General features: G+C 48.4%; 1 protein-coding gene across 1 annotated transcript in view; it reads right to left on the bottom strand.

Annotated features, from left to right (window-relative positions):
- Positions 1–2509: 2509 nt before the first annotated feature.
- The window catches only part of LOC140412395 (uncharacterized), a 348002-nt gene continuing 326764 nt past the window's right edge, over positions 2510–23747 (bottom strand). Inside the window, exons 3-5 of the mRNA XM_072500819.1 lie at positions 22445–22944; positions 10344–10638; positions 2510–5743 (exon numbers count right to left, since the gene is read on the bottom strand). Of these exons, the coding sequence (XP_072356920.1) occupies positions 5577–5743; positions 10344–10638; positions 22445–22944 (962 nt within the window). The 3' untranslated portion in view covers positions 2510–5576. The remainder of the gene's footprint in view (positions 5744–10343; positions 10639–22444; positions 22945–23747) is intronic.

Raw genomic sequence — 23747 nt, 5'->3', positions numbered from 1 at the left:
GGGGAGGGGGGGATATGGGGGAGGGGGGAAATGGGGGAGGGGGGGATATGGGGAGGGGGGATATGGGGGAGGCTCACCCTGCCTGCTCTGACGAGGTCGTTCACCTTCTTGTGGCACTGGGTGCCTGTCCGTGGTGTCAGGGCCACTGCGGTGACGGCCTCTGCCACTTCCCTCCACAGACGCCGGCTGTGGCGTGGGGCAACTCTGCGGCCGTGCCCGGGATACAGGGCGTCCCTCCTCTGCTCCACCGCGTCCAGGAGCGCCTCCACATCGCGTGACTCGAACCTCGGGGCTGAGCGACGGCCAGCCATCCAGTCGGGTGTTGCGGTCGGGTGGGGGGGAGCAGCGCGGCCTCATGAGCCGTCACGCCGTGCAGCGCGTATGACGCTGCACGGCGTGAACCACTGCGCAAGCGCGGATCCCGTTACGTCGCTGCTAGCCCATTTCGGGCCGGAGACTATCGACCCATTTTTCCGACGTGACGCAAGTCGGATTTGCGCCGTTTTTTGCGCCGATCGGCGGACTTTCCGCCGATAACGGAGAATTTCGCCCAAGATGTCGATGGTGCTCTTGATGTTTTTACAGCCTTTCTCAGATGCCCACCAGGAACCTACTGTTATATACATAAAGTTGGAGCTTTTTTTAATCAAAGATTGTTTCTTGGATATGTGATGTTTTATTTTATTAACAGCACAACTGAAATTGGAGGCAGTATTGAAAAAGTAGTTGAGCCGTCCCATGAAGGCTCAATGGTATTTTTGTTCATCATTATAAAGGAAAAAAAAAAAATTTTGTACTCTGCTCAACATAATCTCTCAGAGAAAACCCTTGGGAAGAACATTCAAGCTGAATTACGTTGACAGTCTTTATTCCATGGCTCGCTTTCTGGATTGAATTCTAGGATCTTATTTCAGTGTCCTTTGACACGGTGCACAAGGAGCAAGGAGTGTCTTCAGGTGAGAGGTGCTTGAAAAGCAGTAGATAATTGGACCAGGGAGTGCTGGCATGACTTAGCTCCCATTTTAAAGTCACACATTCTGTCTCTTCTTTTTCCTCTCGTCCACCGTTATAAATTCCGAGGAACAATTTGATAATGGAAACTGCCACTGTGACCTCTGCATTCTCCTGCTGATGATAGTGCTGTGATACTTTCACTGGCAGAAGTATGAAATTACAATGTGAGAAGTTTACCTTCTAAATATGGACATAAGAATTTATAACAGAAAAGTTGGCAAGAAGTGCATTAAAGGCGTTTTTTTAGTCGTTGTAACAATCACTTGATTGGTACCAGTGTTCTGTTGTCGAGTCCAAATGAAGAGGCACAAGGCCCTATATTTTGAACTCATAGAAGATCCTTGGGCACTGTGCGCATATTGTCTGATGTCAACAGTGGATAGAAATAGGCCCCTGGACCGGATGGACAACCGGTGGAATTTTAGACGGAATTTACAGACCTGGCAGCACGTCTGTTGGGAGCGTTTAATGAAACACTGGAGAAGGGGGAGTTGCCAGAGACGACGATGCAGGCAGTAATCACACTAATCCAGAAAAAGGGGAAGGACCCGGTGGAATGTGGGTCATATAGGCCCATATCACTGTTGAACATGGATGTGAAAGTATTGGCTAAGTTGTTGGTGAGGAATATGGAGGATTGTATCCCGGGGGTGGTTGCAGAAGATCAAACAAGCTTTGTGAAGGGCAGGCAGCTCACGAGTAATATAAGACAGCTGTTGAATGTGGTGATGAATCCGTCGGGGGCTCTGGTATCGGAGGTGGTGGTGTCCATGGACGCGGAGAAGGCATTTGATCGGGTGGAGTGGCTGTACTTGTTCGAGGTTTTGGGACAGTTTGGGTTTGGGCTGAGATTTGTGGCATGGGTGCGGTTGCTGTATGTGGCACCAAAGGCGAGTCTAAGGATGAATGATATGAGCTCACAAAGCTTTCACTTACACAGGGGTACGAGGCAGGTGTGTCCGCTGTCGCCGTTGCTGTTTGCGCTGGCCATAGAGCAATTGGTGATGGCTCTTAGGGGGTCGGCAGAGTGGCGGGGGATTATGAGGGGACAGAGGGAGCATCAGGTGTCGCTCTATGCCAAGGACCTCTTGATGTATGTTTCTGATCCATAGGAGAGTATGGGAAGGATTATGGGCATGCTGGGGAGGTTTGGAGGGTTCTCGGGGTACAAACTGAATGTAGGGAAAAGCAATGTTTTCCCGGTGAATGTGCTGGGTCAGCGGGCTAATTTAGGGGGTTGCCATTTAAGGTAGCGAGGGATCGGTTTAAATATTTGGCGATTCAGTAGCGAGGGAATGGACAGGGCTCCATTAGTGGAATTTAATGAAGCTGGTGGAGGAGGCCAGGGAGGATCTTAAGAGGTGGGATACACTGCACTTAACATTGGCGGGGAGGGTCCAAGTGTGAAAATGAATATTCTGCCGAGATTCTTGTTATTATTCAGGCTCTCCCGATCTTTATACCAAGGGAAAAAAAGTCTGTACAGACTGTATAGTTGATTGTTGGGAAGTATGTTTCCTGGGGTGTTTATTTGCTGTAACCTGTTTTGATACATGTTTGTAATAAAATACATTTAAAAACAGTGGATAGAAATAGCTCCCCACAGGCACTCTAAACTCAAGCCCCACAAATTCAAACAAAGGTTAATTCTGGCGGTGTTGCCATAAAGTGTAGCAGGCGGTGTAGCAGGCAAGGAGACAGTGACAGCAAATTGTTCTTGTTTTCTTAGTTTAGCAGTTAAATCTTCAGCAGACCCAGAGACAGAAGGAGGAACCGTGAACACTGAATCTTAAACCAAATGGAACATTGTGGAGCAGCTCAGCCAATATCGTAAAGATCAAAGACAGAGAAAACGTTCCAAAAGCTGCTGACATTTCAAGCTGAAATGTTAACTTGACTTTGCTTGTTCATGATGTTGACAGTCCGGTTGTGTGTATTTGTTTTCAAATTTCCATGGTTGTAATTTTATTTTTCAACTCTCCTATGCCCCAAACCTGGGGACAATCTGCTTGGTTCTCAACACTTCAAGTGTAATACTTCCCACTTCACTATGCAACTCTTTAATGCATTGCTCACGTGCAAAAGGTTTCTTTTCTCTTATCTCCACCCTACTTCCCAAGGCAATGTGTTAATTAATGCACAGGAATTTTAACTAAATAAATCTTAAACTATGAACCAATTTATTGTAGTTTATGGTGGGACAAATCACCAATCATTGCGAGTTTCACCAGTCAATAGTGCTTTATTGTGGCTAGTGAACTTTGACTGACTGTTCTAACTTTGGATGGGATTTTCTGGGCCCCAGACTGGTGGGTATCATTGCGGGTGGACCAGGAAAATTTAGAGATTGGGTGACTTTTACCAGCTCTCCAAATTTTCCAGTTCCACCCGAGACAATGACTGCCAGTGTTGGGTCTGAAAAGTCCCACCCTTTGATATCAGACACCCTTCTGGAAACAATGGCACATTTTGATGTCAAAAGAATAACATTTGCTCTCGGCAAATTCTTTCCTACCCAATAATCTCATAAAGACACCAATTCTTTCCTGCAGTCTTTCAGTAACTCCATGTGCACTCTCCCATTGCTCCACATGCTGTATTTCTTCACCCTGCTCCCCAGCCAACTGACTAGTACATTAGTGCAGGAGCCCACTACACCTTCCTTTCAATAAGAGACAGCAGAGGTCATGATTAAGAGATGAGGCAATCCCAGTGCCGAAAGCAGGAGAAATGGGTTGATTATCATTCTGGCACTGCAATAGTTAATTGAAAGTTTATAGTTAAGCTACAGAAAGTAGCATAGAACCATCTGATGATGATGTTCCCTTCCCTTTTTTGGTGGAGAGTGAAATAAACCAGAAGGTGGAGAGAGAAGATAAACTGGGAAAAGGAGGGCAAATAAAAAAGGAATAAGAGAGAGTGAGAAAGAAAGGAATTCCATCAATTGAGAAGAGCAACAAAGGTGGAATGTAGAATAACAGAAGCACAATGGGAGGATCCTACCTCCATTCACTTCCATCGTCTCCCAGTGTTTTCTTCCCAAAGGTTTGGTGAGAATAATTCCAACGAATGTTAATATCATCAGAGAACGTGAAACATTTAGAGCTTGTGCTCGAGATACAGGCCTAGTTCTGAAGGTTATGTTTTGCTTTTCTGTTGTCCATTGTAGATGCCAGTTCCTCAAAGCATATTCTCCCAAACTTGACTGAATCACAGGGAACAGGCGTTAAGTATAGGAAAATGTTTCAAAAACAAGTCTTCTTTTATTCAATCTGACACATACTTTTCAAAAATTCAGCAACATTAATTTAAGGATATGTTTCATGACCTTCAAGCCTCAGCTATGTCTTGAGAATTTAATGCTCTTTCATTTAGCTTTTATACAATTTCAGTACAGTAACTCTATAGACATCAGGGGCGGAATTCTCCCCTACCCGGCTGGGAGGGCGGTCCCGGTGGCACCTTCAGGGGCTAGGCCGGTGCCGGCGGCGCTGGTGCCACTCCAACCGGCGCGGGAGGGGCGGCATCCCAGCGCATGCGCAGGGGGGTTCGTCTCCGAACCGGCCGTGGCGGAGGTCCACAGCAGCCAGAACGGAGGGAAAGAGTGCCCCCACGGCACAGGCCCGCCTGCGGATCAGTGGGCCCCGATCGCGGGCCAGGTCACCGTGGGGACACCCCCCGGGGCCAGATGCCCCCACGCCCCCCCAGGACCCCGGAGGCCGCCCACAGAGCCAGGTCCCACCGGTAAGTACCAGGTCTAATTTACACCGGCAGGACCGGCCTAAAATGGGCGGCCGCTTGGCCCATTGCAGGCCGGAGAATCGCCGGGGGGGCCGCTGCTCGCGGCCGCCGACTGGCGCTGCGCGATTCCCACCCCCCGCCAAAACCTTGGCGCCGGAGAATTCAGCAGCTGGCGGGGTCGGGATTCACGCCGCCGCCCGCCGATTCTCCGGCCCGGCGGGGGGTCGGAGAATCCCGCCCCAGATATTGATTGTCTATTTTCAGAGGGCAGTCAAGCAAAAATCATTTTTGTGTGTGTATATATGGTATATAATATATATATGCATTCAGGAATAGAGAATAACAGATAACATGGTACCAAGAAATTGCTCACGGATATTCTGAAGGTTGAAAAACAACCGTTCCGACACCTGACTACTGTTTAAATCCAAGGCAAAATGTAGCTTTTCTAGAGATGAGCAAAACGGAATTTTTAAAAAAAACTAGTTTCTTTTAATATGCAAGCCTTCCGCACCTCCCAGTCACTAGGACTACTCCCAATGCCCCGCACTATACAAAAATTCTATTGCAGTGTGGCAGTTGTCTAGAAGCAGCTGTGCTTTGCATTTTCTAGCCCCCTAGTACAGACCTCTTCAGAGGTCTTGGGTCGGACAACAACAGAAAATTCAACAATACACGTTAAAAAGACCAGCATTAAAACATGACTGCCAGTCAGCAGAAATTTTCTCAAGTGACATTATTTGGGATCGTTATTAATTTTTTATTTATTTAAGAGAATGATCTGTTTACAGTCCAAGCAATGAGAGGCACTCTTGATTTATTTATGCATAGAACTCCTCCTGTTTGTCAGGTTTTTGGTAAGCTATGCTCGCCTGCTTTGGCTCTTCCAGTGTGTAGCTTCCTTCATCCTTTTTCTTCATTCGATAAATCAACAGCATAACCAGGAAGGCAGCGAACAGGGCTCCAACCACCCCCCCAACGACAACCGCTGTAAAGGAGGGAATGGAAAGATGTTAATAACGCCAGCACTGCACATGGGGAGTCGACGTATGTGCACTCTTCAAGTGGCAGGACGACACAGAATTGGGTCTATCATATGCAGACGGAATTCAGTCCCCACTTTAACGTCAAGAACACAGAAGGAGGCATTTCGGCCTGCTATGTCTATTTGTAAGAGCTATCCAGTTAGTTCCTTCCCCAGCTCCCTCTCACAGCCCTATCATTGTTTACTTGTCCAATTAGGTCCCTCTCCAATACTATTAATGATACTATTAAATTGCCTTTTAATCTTAACTTCCAATCAGGCATTCCAGTCTTATATTCAGCCCTTCATTTTTTTATTCTACAATTTGTTGAAATTATTTTACATTGTCAAGTTGCTACGTGTCCATCAACTTGGGAGGCAGAGAAGTAGAATTGGTTGGAGCAGAGGGGTATTTTGGTCAAGGTTGAGGAGTTGGAATCTGTAATGGGCAACATTCCCACCAGGGAGATGTCATTACAATGTGACACCTTTCCACAGAATGTTCCGATGCTCTGGTCCCCCACTGGTGGCAGTATCGAGATTTGCGCTCAGCGGGAGGATGCAATTAGGTCAAATTGACCCATTTTCATCCTATTAACAGGCTGCTCACCAGATTCTCAAAGGCCCCTCTGGGCCGGGATTCACATGGACGAGAATTGGTGCAGGCATTTGCCAGTGTGGCCCTGACGTGGTGGACCTCGCAGTGGGCCAAGGGGGGTAACTCCCATCCACAATGCAAATCCTGCCCATCTCATCCCCACCAGTCCCCCCAAAAAGACCCCCCCCCAGAGATCTCCCATAAGAGAGACCCCCGTTACAAAGACCCCCACCAGAAACTCCTCATTGCAGAGACGCCCACCAGTGACCACCATGAGAGACCCCCACTAGAGCACCCCAATTACAGAGACCCCCACCAGAGACCACCCCCATCACAGAGACCCCCACCAGAAACTCCCCATTACAGCGACTCCCACCAGAGACCACCCCATCACAGAGACTCCAACCTGACTATTTGAGATCTATTCATGCCTGAAAGGAAATGAGATTAAACATCCAGACAGCTTGCTGTGTGCAAGCTGTCAATCACATCCTAGGAAAACCAATTCCCATTGATGATGATGAAAACCTTGCAGATTAATGATCTGATGGGTTTAAACCCAGCAGATGGGGTTTCCCTTTCTGGGACTTTACAGCTGCTGCTTTCTCTGCCTGAGTGATATTTTTCAGTCTCTGTCTGGGCTACTTTCTAACTTCCAGGCAGGGTTCCCTGTAATGGAGGGAGGGGGATCTCTGCTGAGGGCCATCTTATGAGGTTGTCACTGGTGGGGGTCTCTTGGTCTCTGTAATGAGGATGTCTCTGGTGGGAGGTTTTGTAATGGGGGTCTCTGGTGGGGGGTTTGTAATGGGGTCTTGTGGGGGTCTTTGCAATGGGGGTCTCTGGTGGGGGTCTCTTATGGGGTTGTCTCTTATGGGGGTCTCAGTAATGGAATGTCTCTGGTGAGGGTCTTTGTAATGCGGGGTCTCTGGTGGGGGTCTCTCTTATGGGGGTCCTTCTGTCATGGGAGGTCTCTGGTGCAGGTCTCTGGTGGGAGTCTCTCTCTTGGGGGTGTCTGGTGGAGGTCTCTTTAATGGAATGTCTCTGGTGGGGGTCTTTGTAATGTGGGGTCTCAGGTGGGGATCTCTCTTATGGGGTGTCTCTGGTGGGGGTCTCTGTAATTGGAGGTCTCTGGTGGGGGTATTTGTAATGTGGGGTCTCTGGTGGGGGTCTTTGTAATGTGGGTTTCTGGTGGGAGTCTCTCTTATGGGGGTGTCTCTGGTGGAGTCTCTGTAATGAGGATGTCTCTGGTCGGGGTCTCTGTAATAGTATGTCTCTGGTGGGGGGTCTCTGTAATGGGGATGTCTCTGGTGGGGGTCTTTGTCATGTGGGGGTCTCTAATGGGGGTGTCTCTGGTGGGGGTCGGGTCAAGCTTGTACTGTGAGGGGGGGGGGGGGTACATGGCAAATCCCGTGGTGGTGGTGAGGGTTGCGGAATTACTTTGTGGGAGAAGCCCAGCCGCCGGACCTGGCTACCGAGTCGTCCGCTCAAAATGGCGACTCGGTAGCAGGATTCACGAGGGAATCCCCACCATGCATAAATTTGCACAGCAATGGATTGTGAATCGCTTCTTGATTCTCGCTGCCAGCAGGAGCTCAAATCAAACTCGATTCACCTCTGGCGGGAGAACATAGCGCTGGATTCACCGTTTCTGAGGCTAAGTGTTAATACCAGCAGAGGAACTGTGACGTTTTACGACGGAAAATTCGGCGCCGGAGAATGGGCGGGTTCGTGGCCGCGCATGCACATGGTGATGACCTGCAGCCGTCGCGCCATAAAACATGGCACCGGCCATGCGCGGACCCGACCTGACAAATACTGCCACCGCCGGCCACCCCTCACCAGCCCTCGTGGAAGCAACCCCGGCCAACTGAGGCGGCGGACGACACAGTCTGCAGCCGCCACGCTAGGTTCCTGATCGCTGAGACCACAAGTGAACTCGGGAACTCGGTCCATCGGCGGTGGTGAATCGTGGAGGCCCCGGAGAAAAGAGGGTCAGGCCCGCTAATGATATGCCAACGGTGCTTAAACGCCGTGTGGCCAGCGACACATTTACACCATGTTCTATTGGGAGTGAGACTCGTTGGACAATTGTTTTGTTTTATGCATTCCTGGGGATGTGGGGTCAGCATTTATTGCCGATCAATAATTGCCGTTGAGATGCTAATGGTGAACTGCCTTCTTCTAAAGGTCCAGCACAGCTATGGTTGGCTGAATGGCCTCCTTCTGTGGCCTATGGTTCTAAGTTGATAAGCGGGCTCTGCTCTTGTCTTTGTACAGTGCAGCAGGGTCTGCAATATTCATCTGAAAACAACCCCTGGATAGGCAAGCAGGACCTTGGTTAAAACCCTCACCCAGGAACCAGTACTTCTGCCTGTGCACTCCCTCTATACTGTACTTGTACATGAACGTTGATTGATATCTCAAAACCCGTTTAGGGCTTGAACACATAACCCTCTGATGGAAATGCACCAAGCTGAGTCTTAAATAGAGCCTTTTGGGATAACGTATTTCTGGAATTATAAGACTGACCTTGCTTCAGTTCTCCATCAAGGCAGAGGAAGCTTATCAATGGCAAGATATCCTACATGAAAATCACTGGGCATTAATCAGAAAATTGTTAGGACTTCAGCTTTGTGCTTCCAGTGCAATGTGGAAGAAAAATTAGATGTTGCACTTTATCCTTACATAAAGGTTCATTCTCTGAGGAGCAATTATCCTGTTTTCTGGTGTACTCTGCTCAGTACATCAATACAAAGGAAACACGAGACCACATCTGTTTTACTTCTACCATCCAGTTATTTAAATAAAAGCAGGGCTCTGCTGCAGCATTTAGCAGCTGACTGAGGCCAAATATGTTTGATGGCAAAGAAAGAACCGACAGATGAGAGAGAACATTCAACAGCAGATGAAAGAGAACATTAAGTAGTCATAATGTCATTGCGACACAGAAGGATCCATTTGGCCCATCAATATCCATGCAAGCTCTCTCTAGAGCAATCCAGTCAGTCCCATTCCCCCTCCTCCTGCCCTAACCCTGTAGCCCTACAAGTTTATTTTGCTCAAGTGTCCATCCAATTTCCTTTTGAAATCATTCATCGTTGCCACTTCCACCCCCACTTCCGGGCAGCGACTTTAGTCATTACGCTCACTGTGTAAAAAAACATTCTTCCTTGCATCCCCACCCCTCTCCATATCTCTTTTCCAAAATCTGTATCCCCCCAGTTCCTATACCATCAACTGTTGGGAGCAACTTTTCTGTACCTGCCTTAAACCCATCATGATCTTGTTAACCTCTCTCATATCTCCCCTCAACCACCACTGCTCCAAGGAGAGCCACCCCAGCTTCACCACCTCACCTTGCAGCTAATATTCCTTTATCATTGGAACCATCCGGTTAATCTCTACTGCACCGCCTCAAGGGCACTCACATCCTTCAAAAAGTGCGGTGACCAGAACTAGTGCAACACCCTAGCTTCATCAAGGTTCACCGTAACTTCCCTGCTTTTCTTCTCGCTGTCTCCATTTATGAAGCCAACATGAACTCATCTTTGTTTTCCTGATGCTCAGTGCCTGGCTATGTCTTTCACAGCATCTTCATATTTATTTCAGGGCTTTCCAACTTCATTTTAAATGCTGATCTTCCAAAGGAACTTTGTAAATATAACAAATTTGCAAATTAGGCTGCATTGGAATGTCACCACAATCCAATCAAGTCAAATTTCCTCCTTTAAAAACCTACTCAAAGCCCACCTCTTTGAACAAGCTCCTTGTCACCTCTCTAAATGCTTGCTAATTCTTCTAAGCTGCATTGTAATGCCCTATGAAACAGAACATGCCACAATTGTCTCTGTGTGTGACATGCTTGATGCCAGCCACAATTCCACATCTACAGAGAAACCCCAAAGATGCCCCGCTAGGTGTTCAATGTAATCAGTGCAGAAAAAGCTGATAAAAGAACGACCGTACCTACTAAAACCTCTTTTCTCTCCAGTATGTTCTTTTGGGGTAATTGTGCAGCTGAAGATGAGCTCCCGGTCTCTATTGCATTGTCTATTATTTCAGGAAGGCCGTTCTTCCCACTGTCCCGCCCGGTTGGTTGTGTGATGGCAGCAAAGACCTCGTTGTTTACGCCTGGATTTACCATTTCCCCTTCCTCGGTGATTTCAAAGTCTCCGCTCGGTCCCCCGGAGGCAGGAACCTCCACCTCGTTGTTGATGGTCACCTCTTTGACCATTTCACTGGAGTCAGCTTTCTGTGTGTGCTAATTTAAAAAGGAAAGGTTATTAGAATTTTTAATCAAAAAGAGAATTCACTTCAGATGAGCATGCTATAGAAATGATAATGCGCAAAAAGGATATGAAGAAGCAAGATCTCCCCTTTGTCTTTCCTACTTTCTAGAAAGCACACTGCTTCATTCTGAGAGACTGGTAGGAATTTTCATCAAACTCTCCAGGTGGGGAACATATGGGATTAGGTGGAATGTTAATTTTTACGACAATCCAATATTATCTGTTGACTTCAAGGGACAGTAAAATTGGACAAGGTATAAAAAAGAACATTGCACCCAATCCTGTCAACTTTACCATTGGTGGAATAAGTTCAAATGTAAAATCTAATGTTCCCCCTAATCCCAAGGTTTCCCACCCGAAAAACCGGGTGAGAATTGCCATCATACAATTCTGACATTTGCCAATCACCATTCTTCACATATGAGCCAAGCCAGCAAATGCAAGCAAGCCATTTGACAATAAAGGGCATCACTGCCGAGCCTAATCCGGTGCTCAACATAATATTCAACACAGAGAACTAAAGTTGGTGTCAACCATGGAAGCTCTCAGCAGATACCTAGGAGGTACAGAATTGAGGGGCTGTGGCACAGTGGCTGGTGGGAGGATATGAATGCAGTGCAAATAGCTTTTGTAGGCAGCCTGCATTATGACTGTGGGTGCAGGAATATACAATGGTACAAACTGACAGATGATTTGTTCTCTTTATTCTTTCAAAGGATGTGGGCATCTCTGGCAAAGCCAACATTTGTTGCCCATCCCTATTGCCCCTTGCACTGAGAGGCTTTTAAGGCTAGTTCAGAGGGTAGTTAAGACTTAACCACATTTCTTTGGGTCTAGAGTCACATGTAGTCTAGACTGGATAAGGGTGGCAGATTTCCTTCCCCAAAGGACATCAGTGAATCAGGGGCAGGATCCTCCGGTCTCCCAGCCCCGTGTTTCTCAGTAACGGGAGGCGGCGTGCCGTTCACTGGTGGTAGGATTCTTTGCTCCTCTGCCGTTGTCAATGAAAATTCCCATTTAAGTCACCCCCAAGCCATTGGGAAACCTGAGAGTGGGGGTGCGCTGCCTGTGGAACCAGGTAATCCTGCCGCCAGCGAACGGCTGGAGAATTCTGACCCAGATTGTTTTGTAAACAGAAATCAGTAATAGGGCTCATTACAAAGACTACTAGCTTTATATTCCAGATTTATTAATTGAATTTATATGCAACCAGCTGCCATTGTGGGTTTTGAACCATGACCTGAGAGCATCACAAGCCCAGTGACATTACCACTAGGCCACCATTTCCAAAAAACATGACTGCAGTTAGTGGATGAAATATGTGTGACCTGCAAGATTGTTGGTATGTATGTGTGCTTATGTATTACATAGAGTCGTACAGCGCAGAAAATGTCTTTCGGCCCACCGAGAGTCTTCACCGACAATAACTACCACATATCTCATGCTAATCCCACTTACCCATACACAGCACTTGCCCCATATCCTTGAATGTGATGCTGTTTCAAATGCTTATCCAAGTGCTTTGATTTAAATTTAGATTTATTGTCACGTGTACCGAGGTACAGTGAAAAGTATTGTTCTGCATACAGTCCAGGCAGATCATTCCATATATGAAAAGCATAGGACATACGATAAATACACAATGTAAACACATAGACAGAGACATCAGGTGAAGCATACGGTGTGTAGTACTGCTCAGTAGAGACGATGCGTGGAGAGATCAGTTTAGTCCATAAGAAAGTCTTTCAGGATTCTGGTAACAGCGGACAGAAACTGTTTTTGAATCTGTTAGTGCGTGTTCTCAGACTTTTGTATCTGCTGCCCGATGGAAGAGGTTGGATGAGAGAATAACTCTGGTGGGAGGGTCTTTGATTATGCTCACTGCTTTCCCAAGGCAGTGGTCAATGGATGGGAGGCGGGTTCGCTTGATGGACTGGGCAGTGTTCATGACTCTTTGTAGTTTCTTAAGGTCTTGGGCAGAGCAGTTGCCATACCAGGCTGTGATGCCGCCAGAGAGAATGCTTTCTATCGTGCATCTGTGAAAATTGGTAAGAGTCGATGTGGACAGGGGCATGTACCACACTTTGCTTCCTGAAGTCGATGACCAGCTCCTTGGTTTTTCTGACATTGATGGAGAGATTGTATCGTTACGCCACACCACTAGGTTTTCTATCTCTCCTGTACTTTGACTCATCGTTGTTTGAGATCTGACCCACTACAGTCATGTCATCAGCAAAACTGTAGATGGAGTTGGAGCCGAATTTTGGCACGCAGTCTTGTGTGTATAAGGAGTATAGTAGGGGGGCTAAGCACGCAGCCTTGCGGCGCCCCGGTATTGAGGAATATTGTGTACGAGGTGTCGGTGTTTATCCTCACTTTTATCCTTTTACTTTATCCTTAACTTTATCCTTACTTTTTAAAGATTGTGAGGTTTCCAGCCTCCACCACCTTCCCAGGTAGTGCATTCCAGATTCCCAACACCCTCTCAATGATTCGCTTCTCAAATTTCCTCGAAATCTCTTACCACTCTTCTTGAAAAGTGGAACAGCATTACCTGTTCTCCAGTCCTCTGGCACTTCCCCCATGGCCAGAGAGGAATTAGAAATTTGTATCAGAGCCCCTGCTATTTCCTGCCAAGCCTCCCACAGCAGCCTGGGGTGCAATTCATCCGGGATTGGGGATTTGTCTATTTTCAAGCCCGCCAAAGCTTCCAATAACTCCTCACTTCCTATGTCAAACTGCTCAAGGTCCTCACAGTCTGATTTCCTGAATTCTGTACCTACGTCCTCCTCCTGAGTGAAGACCAATGAGAAGTTCCCATTTAACACCCAAGCAATGTCCTACGACCTCACACACAGGTTGCTTCCTTGGTCTCGAATGGGCCTTACTCTTTCCCTGGTTAACCTCTTCCCCATCATGTATTTATAAAATATCTTAGGGTTCTCCCTAATCTTATTCACGAGTCCTTTATCATGCCGTTTTGTTCTTCTATTGCTTTCTTAAGTTCCTTCTTGCACTTCCTATATTCTTCTCGGGTCGCAGTTGAATTTCTCTTTTTGGACTTGCTAAAAAGATTTATCTTCTTTCCTATCCAGTGCTGGATTGTCCAAGACATCCAGGGTTCCTTGAACTTATTGCCTGCGGGGAACATGTTGGACTTGTACTCTCTGCTGTAGATTTTCCTGCAAGAAGCTGTTCGCAGTCAACTTTGGCCAGATCTGCCTTGTCACAATCCCAAACCGTTTTTCGCAGGTCATCTTTTTCCTTGACCAGAACAAACATGAACCATACCGTGTTGTGGTCGCTATCACTAAAATGCTCCCCCACAGTCACATTGTTCGGCTTCGTTCTCCAGAACCAGATCCAACACTGCTCCATCTCTTGTTGTGCCTTCTACATATTGACAGAAAAAACTCACCTGAATACATTTCAAGAAATTCACCCCCTCTAAACCCTTTACACTATAATTATCCCAATTTTAAAAGATAATGATTATTAATTAAAATTTATGTTGGGGAAGTTGAAATTCTGTAGTGTAATTATCCGATTATTACTCTTACACACCTCAGTGAATTGTCTACATATTGGCTACTCTATTTCCCACTGGCTCTTTGTGGGCCTGTAACACATTTCCAGTAATGTGACAGCCTCCTTTGCATTCCTACGTTCTACCCATATAGCCTTGTTTGAAGACTCTTTCAACATATCGGGCTGGATTCTCCGTCCCGCCGAGCCAGATTTATGGTTCAGCACGCAGGCAGGATGCTCCGTTTCGCCAGCTGGTCAATGGTCATTGTGGGGCAGTCCCACGCTGTCGGGAAACCCCTGGGCTGCCGGCAAAACAGAGCATCCCGACAGCAGAGAATCCATCTCTCCTCATTGCAGTAATTGATTCCTTAATTAATAGTGCAACATCAGTTCCCTTTTAACACCCTCCTTTATCTCGCCTAAAGAGATTCTCCGCAGCCCCGCGCCGAAATCTCCTTTGGCGCGGGGGCGGAGAATCAAATTTCCCAACGGAACCGGGCCTGGCGCTGCTCCGGCGATTCCCTGGGCCCCGAATATCTGTGCGTTCGTGAATTACACCGTGCGGCTGGGGGGCCATTGCCAGAGCCCCGTCCAGCGAACCTCCGCTCGCAACAGGCCGAGTTCCCGACGGTATGGAACCAACATGGTATGGCCAGTCGGGACTCTTGCATGGCGGCTGCGGACTTAGTCTGCGGCCGCCCTGGTTGGGGGCTGGGGGATCTGGCACCGGGAGGGGCCTTATGGGCGGCCGGGGGGGAGATCAGGCCGGACGGATCCTCGGGCGCGCGGCCGTTAGGGGGGCCTAGTTTCTTTGTGTGGGTCCATGGTCAGAGTCCGCCATGGCGCTCAGTGTCGGCGGCAGAGGCTGCCGCCGTGTGCATGTGCAGACTCGGAACTGGAAGTGCAGTGGGCCAAAGTTGCCTGAAGCACTCCGGACCCTGCTAGCCACTTGAAGGTACCTGAATCGGCTGGTATTGTTTTCAGGAAACATGGAAGTGCAACGCCTGCATTAAAGTAAAGACTTTCCAGACTTGTCTTACTTTTCTGACATCCATAGCTCAACTCACTCTGACTTGCTTCCTTTACTATAGCATGATGTGTCTGTATTGTACTAATACTCTATGTCCCCTTCCCCTTCCAAACTAGTTTAAAACCCTCCCAACATATATCTGTCATGTGTATAACTCTTAAACAGTTCAATTATCAGAAGTTGATCCATTCATTTTTCCACCCAATGGTACTGAGGTCAATTGCAGGACTCTGGCTGAAATGAATCAACTCAAGATAGACCTATAACTGAAGCTGAGACCTATTGCCTGGCAAGATTCAGCTGACCACCAGGCAATGCCAGGGTTGCCAATCTGTAGGACTATCCCTGACGCTGGTCATGAACTATATCCAGGATAAAAATCTCAGAAACATTATTATATTTTCTAATTCACTTTTTTCTGAACACTTTCTATTGCTAGTTATAAAGTATTGGAATGGAGTAAAGTGGGTACTGGTCTGCCGGTCAAGAATGATCCGATCGGGGGGTGAAAAGCCAGTATTCCAATTAGCTGTAGGCAGTTGAAACACCGCGAGGCAGCCGATGGAGGTCGTGTGGGGGTGGGACAATTGGAGGCAGGAGATAAAGTGATGACACCTCCAGAAATATACACAGCCAGTGTTAGTAGCACTCCAGTGTTAATAACCACTGGGACACCTTGAAGCTTAAACAACTGACTGGTTAGAGGGGGCACATGGATCAGAAATACTTGCTTGGCAGTTCAGAACATGAATATTTCTGAAATATTTCTTTTCATCATGAACTCACCAGGACAATCACATATACTTTACGAAAAGAGGATGCTGATCTGTTGGCAAGTGGACTTTGATTGGTAGAGGCGTTGCCATGGAGAATGCACCAGTTAATGTTGAGTGACAGTTAACTGCTAAGCATTGTTTGAACATTTGAAACAGACAGATTGACTCTGATTAGTCAAGGCATTGCCTTGAGAAATTAACCAGTGTACATGTATCACTTATGTTGTTAAGCTGAAACAGGCACAATGTGTGTGCATGTTCTTTCTGTCTGCAAAGAACAAGACTCGCAGTGTGGTGCATTTGTGTGTGCTGGAAGCTACATATATTAATACACAGAGCCCTGTTCTTTGCAGACAGAAAGAACATATACACATCTTGCGCCTGTTGCGGCTGAACAAAATAGGTGATAGCCATTTTGCTGGTTCATTCCTCATACCAATGCATTGACCAATCAGAGTCAAGCTGCCTGGTTTAAATTTTCAAAAAATTCTTGGCAGTCACCTGTCAATCACCATCACCTGATGCATTCTCCTTTACCAATCAGAGTTAATTTTCCAACCAGTCATCACTCTCTTCTCATACAGTATAAAGTTGTTGTTTTCCCTGACCTAGGTATTCTTGTGAATTGCCCTGATGAGTGCAAGACCAAAAGCTTCAACAAAATGTAATTTTTCCGCAATACACTGTAGCCATCTGAGATGTCCACCTGCAAAGGACCATGGGGATTGTGGTCAACCCAGGACTCAGGCAGATACAGAGCTTCTGTGTATTTGCAACCCATAGTGCTAGACCTGATCAAAACCCCCGCTCGTTTGCATTATAATGGCCCATTTCCCCAGAACAATAGGACTGCACTCAAGAAACCGATACAGCCACGGACTGATCGGTGCCACTCCCTTTACTCAGAGAGCCCAATTGCCAAGGTCAATGACCTGTCAAACTATTGGGTCCAAGATTAAGGACCGCCCCAAAGAGCGCGAAACTCAGAAGGATAAAAAGGGACACAGCCATGTGTTCAGTCTCTTTTGGACCCGGCCTGTGCCAGCCTCCTTTGAATCCGGCCTGTGCCAGCCCAACTGCAGCATAACGACCAGACAGCCAAGTTCAAGACCAATGATCGCTACCTGACGGATGAGCCCAGCCAAGACGGAACCACTTCTTCAAACCAGACACATGAGATCAGGATAAAGGCCTTATCCATCTGCCGGTCGCCCTGAAGTTAAGTATAGATTATTGTAGCTGATACGTGTAGTTTAACTTGTAGTTGTGGTTCAGTTGGTAGCATGCTTGTCTTTGAAGGTTTTAGCTTCAAGTCCCACTCCAGGGATTAATTCTAAAAGTCAAGGCTGACATTCCAGTGCAGCACTGAGGGAGCACAGCATTGTCAGAGGTACCATCTTTTGGGTGAGATGGGGAGGGTGTCGGCTACAGCTAAGGAGCTCCGGGGATTAATGCGGTCGATAAGACGTTGTTGGCAGTGGTGGTGGGTGTAGAGTATTCGGCAATAGTAGTATCGGACCATGCCCCGCACTGGCTAGATTTATGAGTGAGTAAGGGGAAGGGCCAGCGCCCGCAATGGACGTTGAATGTGGGACTGTTAGCGGAGGAGGAGGTGTGTGAGTGGGTGTGGAAGGCCATCCAGGGTATGTGGAGATTAATGACGTGGAGGAGACTTTGGTAGGTACGGTCTGGGAGGCACTGAAAGCAGTGGTCAAGGGGAGTTCATTTTGATTCGAGTGCATAGGGAAATGGCGGAGCGCGTGGAAATAGAAAGGCTAGTGGAGGAAATCCCGCAGGTGGACTGGAGATATGCAGAGATCCTGGAGGAAGGGCTGCTAAAGGAACAGCAGAGGCTGCAAATGGAATTTGGATTGGTAACCACGGGTAAGGCGGTAGTGCGGCTGCGAAGGGTGAGAGGGGTGGAATCCGAGTACGGGGATAAAGCGAGCAGGATGTTAGCACACCATTTGAGGAAGCAGTAGGCTTGGGAAAAGTGAAGGACATGGGAGATAACAGTCTTGGACCCGGCAGGGGTGAATGGGGTGTTTTATAGTCATCTATATAAGTCGGAATCCCCGATCGGGAAGGAGGGATGAGGAGTTTTCTGGGAGGGTTGGAGTTCCTGAAGGTGGATGAGGTGTTGGTGAGGGCTTGGGGACCCCAATCAAGCTTGTAGAAGTAGTGGAGGGGTTGGAGGCAATGCAATCGGGTAAGGCCCCGGGGTCGGACGGGTACCCAGTGGAATTCTACAAGACGTTCTCGGGAGTGTTGGAACCGCTGTTGGTCAGGGCCTTCAATGAAGCAAAGGAGCTGGGAGTGCTACCCCCAACGTTGTCACAGGCGTCGATCTCCCTCATTTTAAAACGGGATAAGGACCCGGAAAACTGTGGGGTCGTGTAGGCCAATCTTCCTGTTAAATGCGGATGCCAAACTGTTGTCGAAGATCCTGGCCACAAGAATCGAGGATTATGTCCCAGGAGTAATTGGGGAGGATCAGACGGGGTTCATTAAAAGGCGGCATTTGGCACCAACATTAGGAGATTGGTTAATGTAATCATGATGCCTCCAGAGAGTCGGGAGGTGGAGGTAGTGGTAGCCATGGACGCAGAGAAGGCCTTTGATCGGTTGGAGTGGGAGTACTTGTGGGAAGTCCTGGGGCGGTTTGTGTTTGGGCAAGGATTTGTGGATTGGGTCCCGGTTACTATACCAGGCACCGGTGGTGAGTGTGCGGACGAATCGGGCGAGATCGGAATACTTTAGCTTACACCGTGTGACGAGACAGGGATGTCCACTTTACCCACTGTTGTTTTCCTTGGCCATAGTGTTGTTGGCATTGGCATTGAGAGCATCGAGGCTCTGGCAGGTTATAGTACCGGGGGGGGAGAGCGTGGAACACAGGGGGCCGGATTCTCCGCCGGCGGGATGCTCTGTTTTGCCGGCAGCCCGGGGGTTTCCCAATGGCGTGGGGCTGCCCCACAATGGGAACGACCTGCTGCTGTACATATCGGACCCGCTGGGTGGAATTGGAGAGATTATGGAGATATTAAAGGAATTCGGCCGGTTTTCAGGATGAGTAAGAGTGAGGTCTTTGCGATCCAGGCAAGGGGGCAGAAGAAGGGACTAGGCGAGATGCCATTCAAGGTGGTGGGAGGGAGTTTTCGATATTTGGGTATCCAGGTGGCGCGGGAGTGGGAGCAGCTGCACAAACGGAATCTGGATCGGTTGGTAGAACAGATGAGGGGGGATTTCGGAGGTGGGATGTGCTCCCATTGTCATTAGCGGGGCGGGTACAGACAGATAAAATCTCGGTCCTCCTGAGGTTTTTGTTTGTTTTCCAGAGTTTCCCAGTCTTTATTCCCAAGGCGTTCTTCAAAAAGATGAATGCAGAGGTCTCGGGATTTGTTTGGGCGGGTGAAAAAGGTGCTGCTGGAGCCGGGGGGGAGAGGGGGGGAGGGTTGACCTCCTGAATTTCATCAACTATTACTGGGCGGCGAATATTGCAATGGTCAGGAAGTGGGTAGTGTGGGAGGAGTCGGTATGGGAACAGGTGGAGGCGGCCTCATGTAAGGACACGAGTTTGGGGGTATTATTGAAGGCACTTTTGCCGTTCTCGCCGGCTCGGTATTCCACAAGCCCAGTAGCAGTGGCAGCCCTGAGGGGTTGGGGACAATAGAGGCAGCATATAGGATTAGAGGGGGCATCGGTGTTGCCGGCAATATGTGATCATCACAGGTTCGCTCCAGGATGGCTGGCTGGGGTTTCGGGGGTGGATCCGGGCAGCGATCGAGAGATTTACGGATCTCTTCATTGATGAGGGTTTCCCGAGCCTGGAGGAGCTGGAGGAGGAGTTTGAGTTGCCAGGCGGGAATTGGTTCCGTTATCTGCAGGTGAGGGATTTTGTGCGGACGCAGGTTTTGACCTTCCCGTACCTGCCGCCCCAGGGGCTGCAGAATAAAGTGGTGTTGAGAACAGGAGTAGGAGAGGGGAAGGTCTCAGAGATCTATAAGGAGCTAATGGAGTGGGAGAGAGCCCCAATAGGGGAGTTGAGAGAAAGTGGGAAGAAGAGCTTGGTGGGTAGTTGGAGGCCAGGTTTTGGGAGGAGGCCCTGAGGAGAGTGAATGCATCCTCGTTGTGCACCAGGCTCAGCCTAATGCAATTTAAGGTGGTCCACAGGGCCACATGACTGTGACCCGGATGAGCAGGTTCTTTGAGGAGGTGGAGGATCGGTGTGGGCGCTGTCTGGGGGGTCCTGCGAACCATGTCCATATGTTTTGGCTGTGGGGTTTCTGGCAGGGGTTTGCTGACATCATGTCAGAGATATTACAAATGAGGGTGGTGCCGAGTCCAGAGGTGGCGACCTTTGGTGTGTCGCAAGATCCGGGAGCCCAGGTGGCGAAAGAGGCCGGCGTCCTGGCCTTTGCCTCCTTGGTGGCCCGGAGACAGATCTTACTAGGGTGGAGGGACTCGGAACCCCTGAAGTCGGGGATGTGGGTTAGCGACATGGTGGGGTTTCTTAGACTCGAAAAAATTTAATTTGCCTTGAGGGGTTCGTTGCAGAGGTTTGCTCGGACATGGCAGACGTTCATCAATTTCTTTGAGAAAAATCAAGCTGTCAGCAGGGGGGGAAAGGGGAGGCGGGCAGAGGGTGGGAAAAGGGGAGGCATGGGAGGTGGTTGGGGAAGGTGGCACTGTTTGTAAAAGCCACGTTGGCTGGGGTTTGTGCCCGGAAGGGTTTGTTGGGAATATTATTGTGGTTTTGTATTTGTTGAAATTTGATGTTCAAAATTGTTAAAACTATAAATGCCCCAATAAAATATTTTCTAAAAAAAAATGTATCCTTCAATCAACATCACAAAAACAGATTATCTGTTCAAAATCACATTGCTGTTTATGGGAGCTTACTCTGTGCAAATTGGCAGCTGTGTTTCCTACATTACACAATGCAATGTTCTATGTTCTATGTTCTATTACAACAGTGACTACAGTTTAAAAAATGCATCATTGGTTGTAAAGCATTCTGCAACATCAAGTGGTCATGAAAATCACTTTATACTTGAAAATGTTTTTTTTATAATGAGTGACTTGGAGGGGAACTTGGATGGTGTGTGTTCCTGTGCATCTGCTGCCTTCGTCCTTCTTGGTGGTTGAGGTCACGGGTTTGGAAGGTGCTGTGGATGGAGCCTTTGGGAGTTGCTGAAGTGTATCTTGACGATGGTACACACTGCAGCCACTGGGCATCGGTGGTGGAGGGAGCAAATCTTTGTGGATTGGGTGCCAATCAAGCAGGCTGCCTTGCCCTGGATGGTGTTAAGCTTCTTGAGTCTTGTTGGAGCTGCGCTCACCCAAGGAAAACAGGGAGTATTCCATCACACTCCTGGCTTGTGCCTTGAAGATGGTGGACAGGCTTTGGAGAGCCAGAAGGTGGGTTACCTGTCTCAAAGCTCCCAGGCTCTGGCCTGCTTTAATAGACATATTACAGTGCCATTAGAGGGAGTTTTAGTGATTACGGTCATGATTTAAGGGGAAAAAAACAGAATCCCGTTTTGGACATAAATAGCAGGGTGTTTCTCAGCGTTGTCCACTATCAAACGGGACTCTTTTTTGGGGGGGCTCGGCAAGGAATGCCCCGCCGAAGCCGCACTGACCTTCATTTCCTGGAAGAGATTGGAGTGCATTTTAAAGACCGTTCTGATCTCTTAACTCCCCACAGTGGCCTTCGGAAATCCCTAACACCCTAACTTAAGTGTTAGGGGATTCCCCCCCCCACCTCATAAGGGCAGAGCACCCCTGGGCTTGGGCGACCTGGCATGGGCAACCTGGCACTCGGACACCTTGGCACTGCCAGTTTTGCACCATGGCAGTGTCTTTGCCAGCTTGGTAGTGCTACCTGGGCATCCTAACAGTGCCAGAGTGGCACTGCCAGGCTGCCCATGTGGTACTGCCAGGGTACCAGGGTGGAAATGCCAAGGTGCCAGGCTGCCAGCGTCAAGGTGCCTGGTTGGTAGCGGGAGTGGCGGGGTACCAACCTGCCCAGAGCCCGACCACCCAGAGGCCTCTGCTGGTCTGAGACACCCCCCAGGTACCAATTCACCACATTTGTGTGAACCGTATTTAATGGCGCCATGGCGAGGTCTCTGAGGCATGGCCGGAGACAGGGGATCCATTGGTTATAGTATTCCAAAATTTTTAATTGGTAATGCGTTGAAGGGTTATGGAAGTCGAGCAGGAAAGTGGAGATGCCTCCTCCTGTTCCGAGTTCTTAAATACTTATGTTCAAAGTTGAAAAGTCTCCTCACAACACATGTGCTTTCCAACAGACGTCACAGGCAGTGATCAAGAGCAGGCAAAGCCTGAGCAACATTTGTTTTCAGGCTCCAATGTATTTTACTGAAGTTTAATATATTTGATAAGGCATTAGCCCGCAACGTAAGTATCAAGACTTACCTCGGTAATGTAAGGAATATATAAGAGGGTTTTACTGGTGCCCTCTGAGAAGCTTTCCAATGTTGTTTGGGTTGTCTGTGAATCTGGTGTAGAATCTGGTTTGGCCACCACACTGATCCTGGTTGTACTCCTCGTGGCTGCCTGTGCCGTGGTTGCTGCGGCAGTTGCTAGTGGCACAATGGCGATGGTGCGGGTGGTCGGCATGACAACGGTACTGGTGGTGGTGGTTGTCGCAGTGCTCACGGTGGTTGCCAGGAGAGACGTTGTGACAGCGGCAGCTGGCATTGTGATTGGAACTGGTGCTGCCATCGTGGTCGCTGCCATGGTCAGGGCAGTGGAGGCGACTGTGGGAGAATTGGCAGTGCTGCCTCCTGCCAAGGCAGTATTTCTGAATGTGAAGGCAAAAGGCTGGAGGGATCCAAACGGTGAGGTGGAGGGTGGGGATGTAACTGGTCTAGTCGCACTGGTGGCAAATCTCAGCTCAGTGTCAAACGCAAAGTCTGAAAAGAAATGGAAAGTCTAAGTTAAATCCAGCAGTTATAAAACCATGGAGGATTGAACAGAAGGAGGTAATTAAGCCCATAATGTTTATGCTGACACACTTTAACAGAACTATCCAACTAATCTCACTCCCTTGCTCTTTTCCTATGGACCTCTAAGCTTTTACCTCCATTTAACCAAATCTCTTTTGAAAGTCGCTATAAAAGTTTCCAGTACCCTATCAGCGAGCACATTCCAGACTACAACAACCCATTGAATAAAGAAAAGGTTTGCACATATTGGCTGAAATGTCCCGGCAGTTTCTGCTGGTGGTGGGATCTTCTGGTGCCACCGACGGCAAACACCAGCAGAGGGTGCGAACAATGGGAAAATCCATTGACCCATAGTCGGCCAATGGCCACCGCCTCCGCAAAACACGCCCCCGGAGGGGTGGCAAGCCCTACCCATTATCTCTTGTTCTTTTCCTAATTCCCATAAATTACCACTCTTAGACTACTGGAAACAGAACAAGGCAACAAACTAGTCCATCAGGAGATATGACAATAATATATTGTCAATACCTGCAGAAACAGAGGGAAGAAAACAGAGAGGTGGGTTGGGGGGGGGGGGGGGGGGGGGGAGGGGTGGAGGCGCGGGGGGGGGGGGGGAGGGAAAGACAGTGGAAATCAGGCCTTCTGGAAGATTCCATCCTCACCAATGGGCTGAACAATTTCTGAGCAAGGACCTCTGATGCTTTGCACATCTTCAGAGGTCCACTGACAATGCCATCGCCAATACTAGGGAAAAATGGCAGCTGACATTT

Source organism: Scyliorhinus torazame, chromosome 1 (assembly GCF_047496885.1).
Source record: "Scyliorhinus torazame isolate Kashiwa2021f chromosome 1, sScyTor2.1, whole genome shotgun sequence".
Taxonomy (NCBI): domain Eukaryota; kingdom Metazoa; phylum Chordata; class Chondrichthyes; order Carcharhiniformes; family Scyliorhinidae; genus Scyliorhinus; species Scyliorhinus torazame.
Note: the sequence above shows the minus strand (reverse complement) of the source record. Positions and strands in the feature narration are given on the sequence as shown.